The sequence below is a fragment of the Schistocerca nitens genome, chromosome 6 (assembly GCF_023898315.1).
Source record: "Schistocerca nitens isolate TAMUIC-IGC-003100 chromosome 6, iqSchNite1.1, whole genome shotgun sequence".
Lineage (NCBI taxonomy): Eukaryota > Metazoa > Arthropoda > Insecta > Orthoptera > Acrididae > Schistocerca > Schistocerca nitens.
The window spans coordinates 310,003,203-310,028,606 of record NC_064619.1 but is presented as its reverse complement, the minus strand read 5'-3'; the positions used below and the strand labels follow the sequence as shown (position 1 = coordinate 310,028,606).

Here is a 25,404-nt window from a genome sequence, read left to right as displayed (position 1 = left end):
AGTTCTTTAAACGGTCACGTATATCAACTGTTCACTGACTTTAATCAGAGACAGAATGATCCACTTCAGGATTTGGCAAAGAAGTTAGAATTTGATATTGAAGATAAATGTAATAATGTAGAATCTGAATTTAGTGAGAAGTTAGGATCATTTCAAAATGTACATAATGTTACATTTGATGCTGTGAAGCAGAGATTACATACTGTAAGATAAAGTGTTGATAAGCAAGAGAAGTTAATACCAATTGTCCAGTCGCAAATTACGGGTGTGAATACATGAGTAGATCCTGTAGAAAGAAATTTCAGAGTGAAACTAGCGAACTCCGTCATTATAAATATAAATAGTTGGGAGGAACAGGGGAAAAACTTATAAATTGGAAAGTTTCCGAGAAAGTAACATCCGAGAACGTATCTGCTATTTTATCTTCTGAACTTAGTGATACCAAGAGATGTATGGATGACCTGTGGAAAGGATTCAAACTCATCCAGGATAGAGTAGAACATAGAATAACTTCACCTAATGTGGTGTTACCTAGTGAAGTGGTGATTGTTTTGCAATAGGAAAAATATCCAAAGAAATATAAAGAGAAGTACTGGTCTGCACTTGCTCAAGTGACGTTAATATCAGATCCATGGGATCCAAGTGGAGTCCTCTGTCCCCCAGGGACGTTAACATTCTGTGTTAATGGGTGGAGTGACGACCATTGGATCCAGAGTTGTTTTCGGTGTTTCTTCTGTAATAAAATTTTCCTGCACCGAATTCCCTTCAAATCTTAAACTATTCTGTAATTTATTCCTAAAATCTTAAACTATCCTATAATGTTAGTACTTAGAAAACTGGATAAGACTATAAGACAAAGATTGGTTTAGAAGAATCATAGATAAACAGTGACTTCTAGATGAAATAAATGAAATAAGAATATTATGTCTGTGTAGAATATAATATGATGTGATGAAGTGAACAATTGTTACACTGTAGTGTACAAATTTCTATTCTGTATAGAATGTTTTATATCTTTTGTGAGATGTGATGTAGACAGGAGGGTTTGTATCGATTTTAAAAGGAGTGGGTAGTGCAGATAAAAGCATGATTTACACCAACAGATAAATCATGACTACCGTATTTACTCGAATCTAAGCTGCACTTTTTTCCGGTTTTTGTAATCCAAAAACCCACCTGCGGCTTAGAATCGAGTGCAAAGTAAGCGGAAGTTCTGAAATATGTTGGTAGGTGCCGCCACAACTAACTTCTGCCATTGAATATATGTAGCGCTACACAGGCATGCTTTGCAGGCACAGAGATAAACACTGGCGCCAAAACCTCTGCGTAATTAAAAAAAAAAAAAACGTGGAAGACGAGCTTTTTTTCTCCATACATTATCCAACGAAGTAAATACAAATTCCGTATTGTTTGTGGTGTCACCGCCAGACACCACACTTGCTAGGTGGTAGCTTTTAAATCGGCCGCAGTCCATTAGTACATGTCGGACCCGCGTGTCGCCACTGTCAGTGATCGCAGACCGAGCGCCACCACACGGCAGGTCTCGAGAGAATTACTAGCACTCGCCCCAGTTGTACGGCCGACGTTGCTAGGAAAGGTTCACTGAGAATTACGCTCTCATTAGCCGTGACGATAGTTAGCATAGCCTTCAGCTTAGTCAATTGCTACGACCTAGCAAGGCGCCATTTATCCTTTGCTATGTATCTAATGAAGCATGTACAGTAACAGGACCAATGTTCATCAATTGTTGATTAAAGTTAAGTATTCTAGCAGCTACGTACTTTTCTTTATAGCATTCATTAAGTATCCTGTTTCAGACCTCACGCCATCCTGCGTGAGCTTATAGCGTGCATTTCGGCTTCCTCAAACAACACGGTGTTGGGACTTCTGCCGACACATCATTGTTCATCTTCGAATGTAGCAGCTTTTCAATGTACTACGAAAATCCGACTGGCAAGACTGCTTGCGATGTTTGTCAGTATGGCCAATTCTACGTTCTGAATTTTTCCCTACCTGTGAGAAGAGATGGTTGCTAATGGGAACTTTTACGAATTGTGAATCACATGCAGTATTCTCTTCACCATAAGAATAATACAAATATAAACATTTTGCCATGTATTCTTTTGTGTTTTCTGCTATCTCATTTAAATCCTGTCTGCCCAATAAACTACGAAACTAGAGTGAGACAACAGCAAACGCGGAAGTATGCACAAATCATGTCATGTTTATATTCGTATTATTCTTATGCTTATGAAGCACGGCAATTGACTAGATTTTTAAATCTAAGATCACTAATTTCTGTGCAGAAAGTAATGTACTAAAGAGGCGTCTGCAAAGATTTTCAAACGGAGAAAATTTTTCGCTAAACTCTCGTTCAGAACATCATCTATCATATGCAGTTTATTATTTGGTTCTTGTTGATCATTATCAAAGAAAGCAGCAGTGTAAATAACAACAAATAGCAGTCTCTTGCCATTGTTTCGCTAGTGAGACAATTCCTCTCTCTTTTTTTATTGTAAGCGGCGGTAGCACGCACATAAGCAAAGCACGCCGCGAGCAACAACAGGTCGTAAACACTCATTATCAGAATGCGATAAACAATGCATGACATAATGCATTTTCAGCTTAGAGTGGCGTAAACACCTATAACAAAGAAAACGGTGCTTATCAGATCAAAGAAAAATAAGCAATCAATTCAAACCAGATGAAGCACGTGAAAAACGAAGGGTACGCGTATAAAAACGGACGGAGCGCCTGACGCATAGCAATGGCTACCTGGTAAAGCTTAACTGCTAAGCTTACGGCTCGAACCAAACTAGTGTAGCTGTATCGTCATTCATCCGACCTAAATTGTGTCTCATATTACAATGGACCAACTTTGTTTCGATTTGGAGGTGCGGCCTAAAACTTTTCTCTCCACTTGAATTTCGAATCTCAAATTTCAGGTGCGGCTTATTTTCAGGAAATTTTTTTTTTCTTTTATTTCGAGTCTCATTTTTCACGTGCAGCTTAGATTCGAGTGCGGCTTAGATTTGAGTAAATACGGTAACAAAACACACATCACACCTTTCAAATGACCCTCGAAAACAAGTGTGCCTGTTTATTCACCATTTGCCGTTTCCATAGGGTTGCTAAGATTTTCTTCAGGGCCCTCAAGTGTGAAGGTGGGAATGTCCGTTCTGTAGGAGACGATTTAAACCATACCTCCTACGGTTTCTAACTCAACTACCGGTGAAGTAGGGATCCTGGGGAAGCGGGGTGGGAAGGGTTTCCTGTCTTTGGGGCTACCTTCTGTCTCTTCTTCGATCTTAGCAACCATTTCTATTTTTTCCTTTTTTACTTCTCTTCTGAGGACCTAAATATTTTTTCCCTCTTTCCATATTCATATACTTCTATCGCAGAAGTCCTTCATAGTCTCCATTGTTTCCAATAACCTACAAGTTATTTTCACATAACAAAGCTGAAGAATCGGACACACAAACACACGTATACATAAAAAAAAAAATGAATATAGTACCTACCATGATTACAGAAGTTGAAATGTAGAGGAGGATTCAAGGGTATTAAATGAGGTACTAAGAAGTGAGAGTGAAGAGTAAAATAGATTTTTATTTTACAAGGAAATATTTGATTACAGTGTACATCAAGATGTATACTAGGGCAAAGAACCATGAGGCCTACTCATAAAGGATAAGGAGGGTGTACCCGGCATTGGCTAAGGATATAGAGCAGGCATACCTACATAGAGATAGGACGATCTGTGGCCTGATGAATAGGGATATTTTATAAAGAGGCGTACCCACCAGAACGGATGGAGGAAGTGCACTCACAGGGTCAACCTACATGTAAGGTATGGGTACCAATCCTAGGGGAAAAGGACAGTACTGTGACAGAAGTCACACATTTAATAGGAATTATTCTGGTAAGTTTGAGTTCTATATATCACTAGCATTATTATGTTTTATCTGAGTTTCCAAGTGTCAAAAAGAACCCTTTCATTTGTCCAGAGTTCCTCCAGACTATAAACTACTATAAATAATGATACTAGTATGTACTAAGGAAGAAATAGTACAAGGAATTCGAATAAAGACTCAAGTACTCAAGTGTCATGAACACCTGGAGCTTACGATTGGAAACCAAAGGTGTAGTCTTCACGATTTCTAGATATAAGAAAACGAACTCCAACATTGATTGAAATGTTCACATTTTATAATTAAAGTAAAATGAAAAAAATAAGGAATAAGTAAATAATAAGAAAAAGGGTATTCATGGTTATGAAAAGAAAAACGTGGTGTTGTTGTGGTCTTCAGTCCTGAGACTGGTTTGATGCAGCTCTCCATGCTACTCTATCCTGTGCAAGCTGCTTCATCTCCCAGTACCTACTGCAGCCTACATCCTTCTGAATCTGCTTAGTGTATTCATCTCTTGGGCTCCCTCTACGATTTTTACCCTCCACGCTGCCCTACAATGCTAAATTTGTGATCCCTTGATGCCTCAAAACATGTCCTACCAACCGATCCCTTCTTCTAGTCAAGTTGTGCCACAAACTCCTCAATTCTATTCAACACCTCCTCATTAGTTATGTGATCTACCCATCTAATCTTCAGCATTCTTCTGTTGCACCCCATTTCGAAAGCTTCTATTCTCTTCCTGTCTAAACCATTTATCGTCCATGTTTCACTTCCATACATGGCTACACTCCATACAAATACTTTCAGAAATGACTTCCTGCCATTTAAATCTATACTCGATGTTAACAAATTTCTCTTCTTCAGAAACGCTTTCCTTGCCATTGACAGTCTACATTTGATATTCTCTCTGCTTTGACCATCATCAGCTATTTTGCTCCCCAAATAGCAAAACTCCTTTACTACTTTAAGTGTCTCATTTCCTAATCTAATTCCCTCAGCATCACCCGACTTAATTCGACTACATTCCATGATCTTAGTTTTGCTTTTGTTGATGTTCATCTTATACCCTCCTTTCAAGACACTGTCCATTCCGTATAACTGCTCTTCCAAGTCCTTTGCTGTCTCTGACAGAATTACAATGTCATCGGTGAAGCCCAAAGTTTTTATTTCTTCTCCACGGATTTTAATACCTACTCTGAACTTATCTTTTATTTCCTGTACTGCTTGCTCATAATACAGATTAAACAGCATCATGAAGAGGCTAAAACCCTGTCTCACTCCCTTCCCAACCACTGCTTCCCTTTCATGTCCCTCGAATCTTATAACTGCCATCTGGTTCCTGTACTGACTGTAAATAGCCTTTCACTCCCTGTATTTTAACCCTTGCCACATTCAGAATTTGAAAGAGAGTATTCCAGTCAACATTGTCAAAAGCTTTCTCTAAGTCTACAAATGCTAGAAATGTAGGTTTGCCTTTCCTTAATCTTTCTTCTAAGATAAGTTGTAGGGTCAGTATTGTCTCATGTGTTCCAACATTTCTACGGAATACAATCTGATCTTCCCCGAGGTCGGCTTCTACTAGTTTCTCCATTCGTCTGTAAAGAATTCGTGATAGTATTTTGCAGCTGTGACTTGTTGAACTGATAGTTTGGTAATTTTCACATCTGTCAACACCTGCTTTCTTTCGGATTGGAATTATTATATTCTTCTTGAAGTCTGAGGGAATTTCACCTGTCTCATACATCTTGCTCACCAGATGGTAGAGTTTTGTCAGAAATGGCTCTCCCAAGGATGTCAGTAGTTCTAATGGAATGTTGTCTACTACTGGGGCCTTGTTTCGACTCAGGTCTTTCAGTGCTCTGTCAAACTCTTCACGCAGTATCATATCTCCCATTTCATCTTCATTTACATCGTCTTCCATTTCCATAATATTGTCCTCAAGTACATCGCCCTTGTATAGACCCTCTGTATAGTCCTTCCACCCCTTCTTTGCTTAGAACTGGGTTTCCATCTGAGCTCTTGATATTCATACAAGTGGTTCTCTTTTCTCTGAAGGTCTCTAATTTACCCCTAGTGAGATAAGCCTCTATATCCTTACATTTGTCCTCTAGCCATCCGTGCTTAGCCATTTTGCACTTCCTGTCGATCTCATTTTTGAGACGTTTGTATTCCTTTTTGCCTGCTTCATTTACTGCATTTTTGTATTTTCTCCTTTCATCAATTAAATTTGTTACCTCTTCTGTTACCCAAGGATTTCTACTAGCCCAGGTATACTGTGAAATATGAATTTTTGTTATATGGGATACAAACGTACATAATGATTGTATACAAAATCTCATGTGTTCGGTCTGAGGGGGAGGGGGGTGGCGGAGGGGGGGCGGTGGAGGGGGGGGAGGGGAATATGTGGTGCTTTGAGAATTTCCGCGTAAATTCTAGAACCTCTTGGCCATTCTCCATCTCAAAGCCACAATATTTTAAATAGAAGTGTGTGAGAGACGAATCTGACCTACTGCGCATTGCATGTTTGTGTGTGCAGGTCTAAAAACAGTCACGAGATAAATGTGGACGCAGTGGCTGACAAGTACCTGCTGTACGATCCATATAGTTTCAGCGTAAGTGTAGAGAAGAGCCTGTGCTGTTCTTTAGTCACTGTGATGATTGTTAAGGACAAACAAAGAAATGAGATTAGCCTTTTAAGTAATTCATGTGTTGGACTTGCTAGAAGGATGACAAGTTCATAAATTATGTGGTTGTTAAACCAACACTATAGTAAATGTATTTAATAGAGTCTAATGTGAGATGGATTGGTTGACTTACAAACTTTTGAATATTTATGTGAGAAATGATGAATTTGTTCTTTGTGGAAGTTTAAATATACCAAGACTAAACTAAAAGTACTCTGCCAGTATCCACTTATTTCGTGAAGACACGCACACACACGCACACACACACACACACACACACACACACACACACACACACACACACACACACAGAGAGAGAGAGAGAGAGAGAGAGAGAGAGAGTCTGAAAAATTCCCTTAACCAGCTTCGTTCTTCAAAGAACAGGTTTTTGGAGATCGACGTGGCCGACTACCCAGAGAAGAAATCGACTGTGCGTACCAAGTAAGTCAACTGACATGAAAGAGGTGTGAAATTTGCAAACCAGCTCCACATTGCTTCTTGTCGTCTAAAGTGTTAGAGAATCCATACTGGTAAATGTAATGAAGCACACTGCTATTCTTGGATTGAAAACACTGCTGGCTATGGGGCTCAAGAAGTTGTCTTCAACACCGCATACTGAACAATTTAAATCATGGAGTGAAGGAATTGGTTTTGTGGTCAGATTCATGTGGGGGACAACACCATAATATAAAAATGGTTTTAATGTTAAAAGCAACTCTAGAAGAGCATAGTTCTTTGAAGACAATTACATTGAAATATCTTATCTCATTCTTTTTTTGCCTAACTATAGTGACTTTGGCGATAATAGAATGCGCTCTGAAGATGCAGGATGAATTCTATATGCCAGAAGACTACATCCGTGTAATGCAGAAGGCGAGGAAAAAGATTCCCCTACAGGTCCATAGGGTGCCAAAACATGACTTTAAAGGAACTGCACAACTTGAATAGAGTATTTTCAATAGGAAACAAGACATACATCAGAACAATGTAAGCTGGCTACAACTCCATCATATTAGAATCTTAAAGAGCACACCTTTCTCTGAATATATGAATACACAATTAATGAGAATTTTGTTGAAGATGTCAAGAAAAGAAGAACTGGTCGCCCAAAGTCTGCAGTAAACTTCTCATCACTCCTGTTATGTTTGTGGCCTAATAGAAAGCCTATACCATAGTCAAAATCGGATGACATCACATTCATTACGCATCTCATTCCAACTGAAGCTACCACATTTTACAGTAATGTTTCAGTAGATTGTGGTGCTGTGGATGATATTGATGGGGTTGATGGGGCGCTGGACTTTACCTTGGAATAACAATGGATTCATTGTGCAAAATATATTATTTTCTTGCCATTGCATTGTATTATGTTAATATTGTTTGGTAAATAATTGAAGGTTAATATATTAATACATGCAAACATCACTATAGCCAGGTTTTTCAAGCTCCTGATTTACACTACCCAGATCCTCAAAATACAACACAAAAGATCCGAGTGCCATTTTAACTTATTGAGGTAAGGAATATGGAACCAACTCCCGTTTAGGCTCTTTCCACCAAGGGAAATCTACATTTTATACCTTTCTTTATTTTAAACACTGGTATCTAAAACGTACAGTGTAATAACATTCTCACTTTGTCTATATTTTACTTGTAGAATTTTATTTTTATGCTTTGCAAAACATGATGTAGTTCAAAACTATACATTTGGAGTTGATTCCATATTGCATAACTGGGCCCAATTTATCATTACAATATTATGAAGAACATAGATTGCTACCCACCATATAGTGGAGATGTTGAGTCACAGAAAGGCACAACGAAAAGACTACTAAGTAAGTTTTCGGCAAAGAAGTCCTCTCCTGAAGTAAACACACACACACACACCCGCCCGCGCGCGGACTCGCGCGCACACACACACACACACACACACACACACACACACACACACACACACACACCCCTGACAATGTCTCTGTTCAGAGACACTGGTTGTGTGTGTGTGTGTGTGTGTGTGTGTGTGTGTGTGTGTACTCCAATAGGCCTTTTGGCCAAACGCTTACTTGTTTAGCAGTCTTTCTGTTGAGCCTCTATATGGGTCGACATCTTCACTATATGCTGAGCAGAAATCTACCCTTCTCATAACACTGTCATTCCATCCTGGAGTTTCCATTGTTTCAAAACTTATCATTTTATATTATAATATATGAACCCTTCTTACATCTAATAGGAAAGCTTTATCACAATTAATATACTTACATGAAACCATATACTGAATTAAGAAATAATAAACTTCCAATAATCTTGTATGACAAGAAAAGTAAACTTCCAACAGCCAGTGAAAACACAACAAATGTGTATATGAAAGACTGTTTCCATGTGTAATGTTTATTTTGTACAGTTGTCTTTGCTTCATTTTTATAAATATAAAGTGCTGCTGGCATCACAAGTATTGCTGGATACAATGACTGAAGAGTGAGTAATGCAACTGAACAACAACATGCCACCCGCTTTCCTGGAGAACAAAAAGTTTCATTACAGTCAATCAAATCTGAGGCAAAGAGACAGTCACAGAAAATGAGCAGAATACTAGGTACATAAGCAGTTTTGGAATTCTCAAATTAATCACTTGTTGCATAAAAATTATGTCTCCAGGGGCTGAAATGATTTTGTCAGTTGACCATTCTATTTATGTGCATCCAAATAACACTTCTGCCATAAAAGAAACATGTGAGAAATTTTGAAATCTAAAGGACTTTGGAATTCATAAATCTCTTAACAACTAGCCTAGAGCATTGTTTGAGGAAGAAAATGTGTCAAAGATCACTTCAACATCAAACTAACTGAATGATGTTAACTTAAAAGTAAAAGAAATGTGTGTGGGATGCATTTTACTAGAATGGATGTCAAGTGATTACAAACTGATAACGGGTTTTAGAAAACTTCAATAGGTCGATATCACGAGAATCCATTAACAACCAATTACTGTTGTTGTTGTTGTGGTCTTCAGTCCTGCGACTGGTTTGATGCAGCACTCCATGCTACTCTATCCTGTGCAAGCTTCTTCATCTCCCAGTACCTACTGCAGCCTACATCCTTCTGAATCTGTTTAGTGTATTCATCTCTTGGTCTCCCTCTACGATTTTTACCCTCCACGCTGCCCTTCATTACTAAATTGGTGATCCCTTGATGCCTCAGAACATGTCCTACCAACCGATCCCTTCTTCTAGTCAAGTTGTGCTACAAACTCCTCAATTCTATTCAATACCTCCTCATTAGTTATGTGATCTACCCATCTAATCTTCAGCATTCTTCTGTAGCACCACATTTCGAAAGCTTCTATTCTCTTCCTGTCTAAACTATTTATCGTCCACGTTTCACTTCCATACATGGCTACACTCCATACAAATACTTTCAGAAATGACTTCCTGACACTTAAATCTATACTCGATGTTAACAAATTTCTCGTCTTCAGAAACGCTTTCCTTGCCATTGACAGTCTACATTTGATATCCTCTCTGCTTCGACCATAATCAGCTATTTTGCTCCCCAAATAGCAAAACTCCTTTACTACTTTAAGTGTCTCATTTCCTAATCTAATTCCTCAGCATCACACGACTTAATTCGACTACATTCCATTATCCCCATTAGCTTCTGTTGATGTTCATTCTATACACTCCTTTCAAGACACTGTCCATTCCGTTCAACTGCTCTTCCGTCCTTTGCTGTTTCTGACAGAATTACAATGTCATCGGCGAACCTCAACGTTTTTATTTCTTCTCCATGGATTTTAATACCTACTCCGAACTTTTCTTTTGTTTCCTTTACTGCTTGCTCAATATACAGATTGAACAGCATCGGGGAGAGGCTACAACCCTGTCTTACTCCCTTCCCAACCACTGCTTCCCTTTCATGTCCCTCGACTCTTATAACTGCCATCTGGTTTCTGTACAAATTGTAAATAGCCTTTCGCTCCCTGTATTTTAGCCCTGCCACCTTCAGAATTTGAAAGAGAATATTCCAGTCAACATTGTCAAAAGCTTTCTCTAAGTCTACAAATGCTAGAAACGTAGGTTTGCCTTTCCTTAATCTTTCTTCTAAGGTAAGTCGTAGGATCAGTATTGTCTCATGTGTTCCAACATTTCTACGGAATACAATCTGATCTTCCCTGAGGTCGGCTTCTACCAGTTTTTCCATTCGCCTGTAATGAATTCGCGTTACTATTTTGCAGCTGTGACTTATTAAACTGATAGTTTGGTAATTTTCACATCTGTCAACATCTGCTTTCTTTGGGATTTGAATTATTATATTCTTCTTGAAGTCTGAGGGAATTTCACCTGTCTCATACATCTTGCTCACCAGATGGTAGAGTTTTGTCAGGACTGGCTCTCCCAAGGCTGTCAGTAGTTCTAATGGAATGTTGTCTACTCCCGGGGCCTTGTTTCAGTGCTCTGTCAAACTCTTCACACATTTCATCTTCATCTACCTCCTCTTCCATTTCCATAATATTGTCCTCAAGAACACTGCCCCTGTATGGACCCTCTATATACTCCTTCCACTTTTCTGCTTTCCCTTCTTTGCTTAGAACTGGGTTTCCATCTGAGCTCTTGATATTCATGCAAGTGGTTCTCTTTTCTCCAAAGGTCTCTTTAATTTTCCTGTAGGCAGTATATCTTACCCCTCGTGAGAGAAGCCTCTACATCCTTACATTTGTCTTCTAGCCATCCCTGCTTAGCCATTCTGCACTTCCTGACGATCTCATTTTTGAGACATTTGTATTCCTTTTTGCCTGCTTCACTTACTGCATTTTTGTATTTTCTCATTTCATCAATTAAATTCAGTATCTTTTCTGTTACCCAAGGATTTCTACTAGCCCTCGTCTGTTTACCTATTTGATCCTCTGCTACCTCAAAGCTACCCATTCTTCTTTTACTGTATTTCTTTCCCCCATTCCCAGCAATTGCTCCCTTATGCTCTCCCTGAAACTCTGTACAACCTCTGGTTCTTTCAGTTTATCCAGGTCCCATTTCCTTAAAATCCCACCTTTTTGCAGTTTGTTCAGTTTTAATCTACAGTTCATAACCAATAGATTGTGGTCAGAGTCCACATCTGCCCCTGGAAATGTCTTACAATTTAAAATCTGGTTCCTAAATCTCTGTCTTACCTTTATATAATCTATCTGAAACCTTCTAGTATTTCCAGGGTTCTTCCATGTATACAACCTTCTTTTGTGATTCTTGAACCAAGTGTTAGAAATGATGAAGTTGTGCTCTGTGTGAAATTCCACCAGGCAGCTTCCTCTTTCATTTCTTAGCCCCAATCCATATTCATCTACCACGTTTCCTTCTCTTCCTTTTCCTACTGTCGAATTCCAGTCACCCATGACTATTAAATTTTCGTCTCCCTTCACTACCTGAATGATTTCTTTTGCCTCATCATACTTTTCATCAATTTCTTCATCATCTGCAGAGCTAGTTGGCATATAAACTTTTACTACTGTAGTAGGCGTGGGCATCGTTGGTTGGTTGGTTGTTTGAGGTTTAAGGGACCAAACAGCGAGGTCATCAGTCCCTTGTTTCAAATATACTCCATTCTGCTAACGGGACATCTCAGAAAAGTCAGAACAATAAAACGGAAAAAAGGGAAAAAACGTAAAGGGCAGTCACGTTGTCATTGGTAAAAACAAATGAGGGAAGTCGGCAAGAGAACGAACCCAACACTATGCTGAAGCAGCATAGGCAAGACCACCTGTGACTTAAAAGGTACAACTGCTATAATGCAGAAAATACGTATGGGAATAAAAAGACTAACCAAGCCTTAAAAAAGGGTAAAAAGAGTAAAAGGGGAAGAAAAGAGGATTCCGGTCAGGGAGGTGAATCGGGAATCTCTAAACACTGCCTACAGTGGGAGACACCCAAACACTCACCGCCCTGCCCCAACACCAGAGAGATTAAAAACCTTAAAACTGAGAATAAAAACCACTCTCCCGGAGGAAACCGAGAACCAGAGAGACCATCTGGGAATCGTCAGCCAACATCAAAGGTAAAGTGTGGGGGAGTCTGTACTTAGTACGCAGAGCCAAAAGAAGGGGGCATTCAACCAAAATGTGGGCCACTGACTGGAAGGCTCCACAACCACATAGCGGGGGTGGCTCATCACGCAAAAGAAAACCATGGGTCAGCCTGGTATGACCAATGCGGAGACGACACAGTGTGGTCGAGTCCTTTCGGGAGAGGCGAAAGGAAGAACGCCATGGGCCTGGTGTCACCTTAATTGCACGAAGTTTATTAGACAGTGGAGTAGCCTCCCAAGAATTGGCCCATGACTGCGCGAAGTGGGATTTGATGTGAAGCCGTAAATCCGCTGCAGGAGGGGTTACAGGAAACGGGGGGTAAGTAACTGCTCCCCCAGCCAAACGATCAGCGAGCTCATTTCCCGGGATACCCACATGGCCAGGGACCCATAGGAAGTCAATGGAACAAGCAGCACGGTGAATATCAGCAAGATGGTCATGGATGGCAGAGACCAAGGGATGGCGCGAAAAACACCGGTCAATAGCAAGAAGGCCACTCATCGAGTCCGTACATAACAAAACGCGGTTGTGTTGGGATTGTTTAATAAAGGTAAGGGCCCGGGAAATTGCCATCAATTCCGCAGTAAACACCCCACATGTAGGTGGCAGCAGATGATTTTCCGTTCCAACAGAGGACGTGAAGGCATACCCAACATGATCAGCAGATTTAGAGCCATCAGTGTAAAAAACAACAGCATCCCGAAACCCCCATAAAATTTTGCGGAAAAAGGAACGAAACACCACCGGGGGGATGGAATCTTTCGGACCGCGGCGGAGATCCATCCGAATTCGAGGCCGAGGAACTAACCAAGGAGGGGTGGAGGGGAGGGAGCGAGGAAGACAGAACAAAGAAGGAAGTTGAAAATCACGGTAAAGAGACGCAAGGCGCAGCCCAACCGGTAAACCCGCCCGAGGGCGGGAGTCGGGTGGGCGACGTCCATGGTCTGGGAACAGGATATAATAGGAAGGATGAGAGGGAGAAGAACGGATAGTGAGGGCATAAGACACCAGAAGCTGGGACCGCCGAACAGAAAGGGGTGGGATCCCAGCTTCAACCAGGAGACTATCAACAGGGCTAGTAGGGAAGGCACCGGTGGCCAAACGGATACCACGATGGTGGACTGGATCCAGCACGTGCAGTGTGGAAGGAGCAGCTGAACCATAAACTTGACAACCATAGTCCAAACGAGACAGAACTAGAGCACGATAAAGACGGAGGAGGAGAGAACGGTCCGCACCCCAAGAGGAGTGGGCAAGGAAGCGAAGGACATTGAGTTTACGTAAACATCCTACCTTCAGGAGTCTGATATGGGGCAACCAAGTGAGCTTGTTGTCGAAAAGAAGACCCAGGAAACGAAACTGTGAAACCACAGGCAATCGTTGTGCAGCGAGATAGAGCTCTGGATCAGGGTGGACCGTAGTACGGCGACAGAAGTGGACCACCCGCGATTTTAAAGTAGAGAATTGAAACCCGTGTGAGAGGGTCCATGCAGAGGCACGCCGTATAGCCACCTGGAGCTGCCGTTCTGCAGATGCCATCGAGGAGGAACTAACCCAAATGCAGAAATCATCCACATACAGGGCAGGGGCGACCAAGGGACCGACAGAGGCCACAAGTCCATTGATAGCAATGAGGAAAAGAAGGACGCTCAAGACAGAACCCTGTGGGATGCCCGTCTCCTGGGTCCGTGGAGAACTAAAAGCAGTACCAACTCTAACTCTGAATGACCGATGGATCAGGAACTGGCGGATAAAATTCGGGAGTGGGCCCCGAAGACCCCACTGATGAAGGGTTAGTAAGATGTGATAGCGCCAGGCCGTGTCATAGGCCTTGCGAAGGTCAAAAAACACTGCAACCAAATGGCGGCGCTGGGAAAAAGCCTGCCGAACTGCGGATTCCAAGCGAAGTAAATGATCGATTGGAGATCGTCCCTCTCGAAAGCCACACTGGTAAGGGGACAATAGATCCCGAGATTCGAGGACCCAAGTGAGCCGACGGGCTACCATCCGTTCAAGTAACTTACAAACAACATTGGTCAAACTAATTGGCCGATAGCTGTCAACAGATAGGGGGTTCTTACCAGGCTTAAGGACAGGAACCACAATGCTATCCCTCCACTGAGAAGGGAAGTCACCCTGGAGCCAGATACGGTTAAACACCCGAAGAAGATGTTGCCGTTGTGGAGCACTGAGATGTTGAAGCAGTTGGTTATGAATGGAATCTGGGCCAGGGGCCGTATCATGAGAAGAAGATAGAGCAGAAAGAAATTCCCATTCAGTAAAAGGTGCGTTATAAGATTCTGACTCACAAGTGGTGAAACATAAGGTGAGAGCTTCAGCCTGCTGTTTGTGATGAAGGAAAGCAGCGGGATAGGAGGCTGACGCCGATGCCACTGCAAAATGGGTCGCAAGATGTTCGGCGATAACTAATGGGTCCGTACAAATGCCATCTGGGAGGTGAAGGCCTGGTAGGGTGGACTGCCGATGGCAACCTTGGAGAGAACGAAGTGTAGCCCATACCCGCGACAGAGGGACAGTGGAACCAAGGGAAGAAACGAATCGTTCCCAACATATCCGCTTGCTCTGTTTGATTAAATAACGGGCTTTAGCGCGAAGGCGTTTAAAAGTAGTAAGGCTGGCTACGGATGGGTGCCTCTTGAAGTGTTGCAAAGCTCGACGGCGATCACGGATGGCAATGGCAATGGCCGGACTCCACCACGGGACTTGCCGGTGACGAAATAGTCCAGATGAGCGCGGGACAGCAACGTTAGCAGCGCGAACAATCGCGTCAGACACGTCACGTAGGACGTCATCAATACAACCCGACAAAGAGGGAGAAAACTCGACCTGTGCAGTGTATAGAGGCCAATCGGCGCGGTGGAAAGACCAACGAGGTAACCTGTCCATCGGGGAGCGCGAAGGGAGCGTGAGAATCAACGGGAAATGGTCACTATCACAAAGGTCGTCGTGTGGCGACCAGTGTAATGAAGGGAGGAGAGAGGGAGAAGAAAGAGAAAGATCAATGGCAGAAAAGGTACCATGACCAGCACTGAAATGAGTAGGGGAGCCATCATTAAGAAGGCACAGGTCGTGGTCTGCAATAAATTGGTCTATAAAAAGACCTCGTCTAGATGGAAAGGCACTGCCCCACAAAGGATGATGAGCATTAAAATCCCCAAGGAGGAGGAAGGGAGGAGGAAGTTGCTGAAGAAGGGTGGTTAAGGCAGCAGGTGTAAGAGCCCTGTCAGGAGGGAGATAAAGATTGCAAACGGTGACTGCAGAGTCTAAGTGGACCCTAACAGCAACCGCTTCCAATGTAGTTTGGAGAGGAATCCACGTGCAAGCAATGTCGGTACGGACCAACGTACAAACGCCACCAGAAGCCCGCAAGGGTCCGACCCGATTGCGACAGAAAACACGGAACCCACGGAGGGTCGGTGAGTGAGCATCAGTAAAATGTGATTCCTGGAGAACCACACAGGCTGCAGAGTAGGACGAAAGAAGGGATTTCAATTCCGGAAGGTGTCGATAGTAGCCATTACAATTCCATTGGAGAACCACAGAACGATGGTTTAAATGAGGGCTGAACACGCTAAATCCAGTCATACTGCCGGGTCCCCACCCGTCACAGACAAGGAGGGGGCGACATCCATAAACGACAGGTCAGAATCCAGTTGTGAAGTCGGGGAAGGGACCTCCGGTGACACCAGAGGCTCTTTGTCCCGGGACTTATGTTTCTTCTTCTTTTCAGGCTGAGATCGAGGAGGGCTGTGTGGCATAAAGGAGCCAGCTGCAGCAAGATCAGGAACAGAAAGAGACCGGGCGACCTGGGGGCCGACAGACCGCGGCTCTCGCGGTCGCCGCGCGGCAGCAGACCTTTGACCTGGAAGGTGCCGGGAAGGGGCATCCTGGGAGAGGCGCCCTTGACCGGCAGACGCCGAAGGAGTGGGACACTTCTCCGGCTGGGGAGGGGGAGCAGCACCCAGAGGAGAAGGTGTGGGAGCCGCAGGGGAGGGGGGGAGGAGTGGGGTCCGGGATGGGGGTAAGGAAGGGGGGGGAAGGGGGGAAGATGTAACCAAGGCGTAACTTGATGTCATAGACACAGGGTGCAGTCGTGCATATTTCTTACGGGCCTCTGTGTAGCTTAAACGATCGAGGGACTTATACTCTTGGATCTTTTTTTCTTTCTTATAAACTGGGCAATCTGGTGAACGTGGAGAATGACTACCACGACAATTTACACATACAGGAGGGGGAACAGAGGGACTCCCCTCATGGAGTGGACGTCCACAGTCACCACAGAGAGGGTCCTGGGAACAGCGAGAAGACATGTGGCCAAAACGCAAGCACTTAAAACACCGCATAGGAGGTGGGATGTACGGCTTCACATCACAGCGATAGACCATAATCTTAACTTTCTCAGGAAGGGTATCCCCTTCAAAGGCCAGGATAAAGGCACCAGTATCAATACGGTTATCTTTAGGACCCTTCTGAACACGCCGAACAAAGTGAACACCCCGCCGTGCGAGATTGTCCCGAAGTTCCTCATCAGTTTGAAGGATGAGGTCCCTGTGGAAAATCACACCTTGTACCATATTTAGAGACTGGTGAGGGGTAATAGACACAGGAATCGTGCCAAGATGGGTACAGGCACGAAGGGCCGCAGATTGGGCAGCTGAAGTAGTTTTAATCAGCAACGAACCCGACCGCATCTTGCTCAGGGAGTCCACTTCGCCAAACTTGTCTTCAATGTGTTCCACAAAGAATAAAGGCTTGACACTGGTGAAAGTATCTCCATCAGTCCTGGTGCAAACTAGATAACGGGGGAAAGGTTTTGCCCCTAGACGACGGGCCTGACCCTCTTCCCAGGGGGTAGCCATGGAAGGGAAGGCCAAAGGGGCAAGAGAAGCAGCACTTGAGGAATCAGTACCACGCAGAGAGACGGCCGCAGAACGGCCAGAGTTTTGGACCCTTATGCGTTTCATCTGCATAGCGTCCGCCCTGATACCACCCACTCCGATCAGGGGCTCTCCTCACGGGCGCCACCCAGCCACAGCAAGGGCCGTCTGGCACGGCGGCCATTGCCGGGAGTTCCGATGCTCCAGGATGACGAGCAACCACTCCAAGGCATGCATGAGGAGGTCACAGCTCAGGTATCAGAAGTGTGATCCCTGTGTGTTCAGGGGGCTCAACCAAAAGGGTACATAGCGACCCCACCACACGGGCTGGCTACCGTGCTGGCTATGCACCCTAGCATCAGACCACGACGTGAAAGAAAAGGTGGAATGTACTAGGAGGGCGCACATCGGAGACACTAGGTAAGGTGCTCTTCCCCAAATGGCTCACACTACGGAAGAGAAATTTTGGAATGGAGGTCAAACCCCAGAGGGGGACCAAGGAATGCCAAAAAGAGGAGATAAGGACGCAACAAAGCCAGAGAGTAAAACCAACAGAACCAGGAGGATAGCGGGGCCAACATAAGCAAGGACACCAATAGTGGGAGAGGAGAGGGCGAGGGGAAAGGAGCATGGAGGGGAAAGGAGGGGAAGGAAAAGGAAATGCAGCCCGGGAGAGAAAGAAGGCTGCAATGGCTCGGGGCCCCGTGCTCGCCACGCATGTATCCACAAAAGAGATGTGGACCCCCTGGGGGGGTGGGCATCGTGTCTATCTTGGCCATAATAATGCGTTCACTATGCTGTTTGTAGTAGCTTACCCGCATTCCTACTTTTTTATTCATTATTAAACCTACTCCTGCATTACCCCTAATTGATTTTGTATTTATAACCCTGTATTCACCTGACCAAAAGTCTTGTTCCTCCTGCCATCAAACTTCACTAATTCCCACTATATCTAACTTTAACCTATCCATTTCCCTTTTTAAATTTTCTAACCTGCCTGCCCGATTAAGGGATCTGACATTCCACGCTCCGATCCGCAGAACTCCAGTTTTCTTTCTCCTGATAACAACGTCCTCCTGACTAGTCCCCGCCCGGAGAACCGAATGGGGGACTATTTTACCTCTGGAATATTTTACCCAAGAGGACGCCATCATCATTTAATCATACAGTAAAGCTGCACGCCCTCAGGAAAAATTACAGCTGTAGTTTCCCCTTGCTTTCAGCCGTTCGCAGTACCAGCACAGCAAGGCCGTTTTGGTTAATGTTACAAGGCCAGATCAGTCAGTCATCCAGACTGTTGCCCCTGCAACTACTGAAAAGGTTGCTGCCCCTCTTCAGGAAACACACATTTGTCTGGCCTCTCAACAGATACCCCTCCGTTGTGGTTGCACCTATCTTTATTGTTGAGGCACACAAGCCTCCCCACCAACAGCAAGGTCCATGGTTCATGGGGGGAGGGGGGGGATGTGAGGGTGGGGGGCGGAACTAATTACTATAGGAAGTAAAATATGATGCGCATGGAAATTCAAGCTTCAATGATGCAGCTCTTCAAGCAAATGGGACAGGCAACTGCAATAACCACACTACATTCCCTGAGGTACAATATGTTTAAATGCAACAAATGTGAGCACGTAGCAAAGAATTGTTGCAGTAAAAGCAAGTGGAAACTCTTTCTACCAAAGTTATAAATTATTCTCAACAATGACATCATTGGATGAAGCTATACACAAAAACTTGTATGTAGACTCAGGTGCAGCAACATATATATGCATCGAAACACCCATGGGCTCAGTTAACAAGTATTCTTGGCTAATGACGAGAACTTAACTGTATAAAAGAACATGTCTTACACATTCTGAAGCACTAGCAAACACAAAAAAGACAAATACCAGGAGGACAGATATAAATATAAATTTACTTTCCGTACTCAGAATAATGGAACAGCCCACTAGTCATTTTTGATGATAGAGGCTGTAGCATCTGCGGTACAGAGCAAACATTGATAGCCATAGCATCATTAATCAACAGAATTTATAAACTGGATCAACCATGTGATCACACTGTAGCATGTAAGTCTGTAACCTTTCATAAAATATCTATGACAGAACGTTTAGCAACCTCACATTCAGACGTGATGGATTTATTATGAAAAGCATTCTTGGTGATTTTTATTATGTGGGCATTACGTCATGGTCCATGGCAGGTTTCTGTGTCTGATCTATCATATCCTAATACTGGAGACATCATGGAGACATCATCGGAGGCTATAAAGATTCAGATAGTAGTATCAATGTTAAAGAATTTCAACAGGCTTGCTGAAATTTTTTACACTTGATACTGTTATCTGAGTCTTTAAAGCCTCTGGTGATGTCTCCAGCATTACCAGATGGAAGTTGGGCACACAAACAGGCCTCGGACCATGGCCTAATGCACTTATAACAAAAATCACCAAGGATCCAAATACTAGCCGTCAAAGCATGCATCACTTTACAAAAATGCTTTATCTTGGAATTCACACAAAAAGGATCTGCTGATAAGCCTTGGGTTACATACCTATATAAACCAAGCAAACTAGACTTTCCTTCTCACGTTTAACTCCGAAGAGCTGATATGGTTCTCAAATTAGTATGTTTAGATTTATGTGGCCCAATGCAAACTATATCAATCAGAGACTGAGGATCTTTGAGATTTTTTACACATTCTAATCATTAAATTTGAACATGAGATTATTCACAATTTTAAAAAGCATGTAGAGAATCTGACAGGTGAAAGAATTTGAAAGAATTTGCATCTTACATACGGGATCATAAACAAGAGATGGAAAAAATTCATAAAGAATGAAGAAGTTGAACATCATTTCACAGGTCCAGAAATTGAGTAGCTAAAATATACAATAAAATACAGGAAAGGTAACCATTCATCTGTAGCAGTCTGGTGTGTGGTGCATAGACACACACAACAGAAACAACGCTTATAAAAGCTTTTGACTTCTTGTTCTTTCTCTAGCAAAATCAGTCGCACATATTCACAAACACCCAAATGTAGACATCCATGGCTGTAGTGAGCCTGACTGTTGATTAGCAATTATTGGAAGTAGTTGCCTATCGTGAGATGGTGGGTAAGTGGTTGGAAAACATGCACGAGGTGCAGAAGGGTAGTGGCATAGAGTGAGGCAGGCCTTTTGAAAGATAACTCAGCAGCTGCACAACAAGACGAAAGGTGTTCAGAGGGTAGAGCATGTAAGAGGTGGAGGGAGGGAGGGGGGGAGGGGGAGGGAGAGGGAGAGAGAGAGAGAGAGAGAGAGAGAGAGAGAGAGAGAATTCTCAAGTAATGTGAGGCAATGGGAAATAGGTTACAGAAGGTTTGGCGAGTGGGACGGCAAGAGCGTAGAATATGCTGGAAAGAGAATTCCCACCTGTGTAACACTTCACGCATTCGTTTCTCTGAATTACAACAGAAAGGCTTGCCGTGGCCACAGGTGTGTACATTTGGGTGTCTATGTGGTTTGGGAGTGAATGCGTGTGCTAGAAAAAGAGCAAGAGCTGCAAAGCTTGTGTAAATACTGTTTTCTGTTGCATGTATCTATGCACTACATGTCCCTCACCACACCACATTGGTAGCCTTTCCTTTACTCTACATATTATTCCAAGCAGGAAATTACATTGTTGTTATGAAAGATATAATACACTGATAGTGGAAATGTGAGATGTCTGTGATCTGATGTGACATTATCTATGAATTTTTGGGAAGAAGCAGTCTTCCCAAACTCTGAACAGCATTACACAAGAGGATGCCTCATGGAAGAAACCAGACCTTTGACTTCTGAGATTATTTGGTAGCAAGACATACAATCATGTGTAAAAAGAGCCAATATTCATAAAGGGGACAAAAAAACACGAGTGTGAACTTGTCATAAGCTGCAAAGATACGTCCCATCCTATTCAACAAAGCTCTGAATGTGATTTCCAAAAAAAGAAACAGTTCAAAAAAGTAGTAAGCCAGACACCCCTGCTCTTTTCTAAACACATACCGAATATTTATTTTAGTTGCAGACAAGGAGGAGACTTGATTAAATCAAACAGGATCAGAAGAAACTGAGTCAGAACTAAAGAACAACACATTGGATATAACAGCACCTCACAAGAATCAGGCTCAGTCAAAATGAAAGGTGATCCTGAACCATCTTAACAAATCTGAGTACTCAGAAGATCTCCCCAAGTACCAAGACTAAAGAAGATGCATGATCGTGTGCTGTATTACACTACAGCTTCACAATAATCATCAGAACCATCAACTTTGGAAGAACTGTTGCAATCCAAAGACTTGCAGAAATAGCCTCATGCAATTCAAGAAGAATTAAAGCAAATCAAACCTGGCAATCAGTGAAATGAAAAAATTCAATTCATTCAAGTATTTATTTAGTGAAATATGACTTGGGCACTGATTGGTTCAACATATTTGCAGCTTTTTGGAAGGTGACTTTAATGAAAAAATATGTTAAAAATTCCCGTGGTTGATTATGTGATGAAAGCAAAACAATATAAAAGCACCAAAAGACTTCAGAAAGCAGTCTATGATCTTTAACAGTAGCTGTTGGTACACCAAACTAATTAATGCTCTACTAAATTTAAATTACAACAGTTCCACAGTGGACCAGCGTTTTTCAGAAAAATAAAGAAAGAGACATATTCAGTGCCACTGTTTACATAGATGACTTTCAGTTTTTTAGGAAAAACCTGCAACAAAAAACTGATTTCAAAGATAAACTAAGAGAACAATTAAAATAAAAGAACTTTGGAGATAAGGGTTCTGAGTAATGAGAGACAACATGCGTGGGGTCTTATAGCTGAACCAGACCCATTAGAGAAATCTCGAATTTTAGAAAAATATAACATGCAACACTGCATTCTTATATCCATACTGCTAGACAACCATCTACATCTACATCTACATCTACACTCTGAAAACCACTTACAGGTGAATAGCAGAGGGGACGTCCCATTGTACCAGTTATTTGGGTTTCTTCCTGTTCCACTCACATATGCAGTGTGGGAAGGAAGATTGTTTGATTGCCTCTGTGTGTGCAGTAATTAGTCTAATCTTGTCCTGACGACTCCTATGTGAGCAATACATATGGAGTTTTTTTATATTCCCAGAGTCATCATTCAAAGCAGATTCTTGAAGCTTTGTTAACAGACTTTCGCGCGATAGTTTACACAAAATTCAAGAGTCTTCTTGTTCAGTTCCTTCAGTGTCTCTGTGATACTCTCCCATGGATAAAAAACCTGTGTCCATTCATGGGCCCTTCACTATCCATGTTCAATATCCCCCATTAGTCCTATTCGATACAGGTCCCGAACACTTGAGCAATATTCCAGAATAGATTGCACGAGTGACTTGTAAGCAATCTTCTTTGTCGACTGATTGCATTTCCCCAATATTCAACCACTAAACCAAAGTCTACCACCTGTTTTACCCACGACTGAGCCTATGTGATCATTTCATTTCATATTCCTACAAAGTGTTACACCCAGATGTTTGTATGAGTTGGCTGATTCAAACAGTGACAATGATTTTATAGTTATAGGATACTATGTTTTTTTTTCATTTTGTGAAGTGCACAATTTTAAATTTCTGAACATTTAAACCAGGTTGCCAATCTTTGCGCCACTTTGAAATCCTACCAAGAGCTGGCTGAATATTTATGCAGCTTCTTTCAGGCAGTATTTCATCAGAGATAACTGCACCATCTGTAAAATGTGAGGTTACTATTAACATTGTCTACAAGATACTCGACACACAACATGAACAGCAAGGGGCCCAACACACTTCCCTAGGGCACACTTGAAGTTATTTCTACATCTGAAAATGACTCTCCATCCAAGATGTCATGTGAGAAATGTGCGAGTTGGGTCGCACATGATCAAGGTTTTCAGAATACAAGCTGGTTGGCAATGAGAAGGTTATTCTGTTCAAGATATCTCATAATGTTTGAGCTTAGAATATGTTCTAAGATTTTACAACAAATCAATGTCCAGGTTTGCGGATCACTTCTATTATCCTTCTTGTAGATGGGAGTAACCTGCGAGTTTTTCCAAAAAATAGGCACAGTTTTTTATTCAAGGGATCTATCACAGATTATGGTTATAAGAGGGGCTAACTCAGCCACAAATTCAGTATAAAATCTGATAGGGTTTCCATTGGGCCCTGGAGCTTTCTTCAATTTTAACAATTTTAGCTGTTTCTCAACATCACTGACACTAATACTTATTTCATTCATCTTTTCGATGGTACAGGGATTAAATTGGGGTAATCCTACTTGGTTTTTCTTTGTAAAAGAACTTCTGAAAATGGAGTTAAGCATTCTGCTTTTGCTTTGCTACCCTGATTTTCACTTTCTGTATCATTCACTAGGGACTCGACACTAAAAATGTTGTCACTAAAAGCCTTTACATACAACCAGAATTTATTTGGGTTCTGTGAAATCTCATTTGACAATATTGTGCTATGTTAGTCATTGAAAGTATCACACACTGCTCTCTATCTGCAGCCCTACTCTCTGTTTTCCACCTACTATGCAGTAATCTCTGTTTCCCTAGAAGTTTCCTTACCGTGACTGTATACCATGGAGGTACTAACTCATGAAATAGTCCAAAGACAAATGGCTGCAATGAAGAATGTCCATATTGAGAGGTAGTAGTCAAGCCTAATGGTACACAAATGAATAGAAGACCAGACTTTGTGTACAAAATTGGAATGGTGGGCTTATTTAATAACACTCCAGGAATAACTCACTGGCAAGCAATAAAAAGAATCATGTGGCATCAGAGGTAATTAAAGATTTCGAACTACATTTTCCTAAATTACAAGGATCATGACATAAGAACAAAGTGTTGCTGACTGAACTGTAAGCAGTGAAGATAGAAAATCGATCACTAGTTTCTTATTTAACTCAAAAAGAGTAAGGTGCTGCGAGTGCAGCAGGAAGCACCACATTAAATGCAATAGCATCTGTCTCTCCCAACAAAGCTTTGACAGGATTATAAACAATTGCCCATTTCCCTTTGCTGTTTATATTCTTCCTCCACACTTAGTCCACGTAGCACGTGCCACATGCTACACTCTCATTTTTGGAATGTCCATTGTAGAGTTCCAGGCACTATATAGAAGGACTCTGAAAATCTGACACAAAACTTTAGGGAAAATCTTCCCATTTTTCACTGTAACATATTGAAAAAACACGGACAACAATCATTCCCACTGAAGATGGGAAATGCACAAGGGAAATCTTTTACGCGGTTGTCTAATACCAGTAACATAATGAGGTTGAAACCACAGTTGTTTATCCAATGAGTAGCATCAATATATACACATTCATTTCCACACTTCAATATTTCATCTTGTGTAGTGCTTATCATCACTAAAACAATATCTGAACATTTTAATTGTGGATGGAGTTAACTTATTGTATCTTGTTGTTTCTAGAATAACATGCATGGACTGTCACTGGAGTTTATTTCTTATACCGATACCTGAACACATCCCATCAGTCTCATTTCTGACGAAGGTGGAGCACATAGTGTGTCACTGATCAATGTCATAAAAACCCTTTCCAATTGCAAATAAATCCCAGAGTCCTGAATTTTGTCTAGAACAATTTAAAATGGAATTTTATTTGATGTATTTGCAGCTATATTGTCCTCCTTTTTCCTAATAAACTGTAATGACTAAGCTCAATTTTATGTGCAATGTGAGTCAAGATAAATTTTACTAGGCATGTTCCATCTTTCGCTTGATGTACTATTACCCTTGCTGGATACATTCTTGAGATTTTATTG

The 25,404-nt window shown here is 42.1% G+C and overlaps 1 protein-coding gene across 2 annotated transcripts in view; it reads right to left on the bottom strand.

The window, feature by feature from the left end:
* Positions 1-25,404, bottom strand: part of LOC126263653 (phosphatidylinositol glycan anchor biosynthesis class U protein) — a 104,900-nt gene that overhangs the window by 22,273 nt on the left and 57,223 nt on the right. For both annotated transcript variants that reach the window (XM_049960756.1, XM_049960755.1), the window contains exon 4: positions 8,855-9,110. In XM_049960756.1, the coding sequence (XP_049816713.1) occupies positions 8,855-9,110 (256 nt within the window). The remainder of the gene's footprint in view (positions 1-8,854; positions 9,111-25,404) is intronic.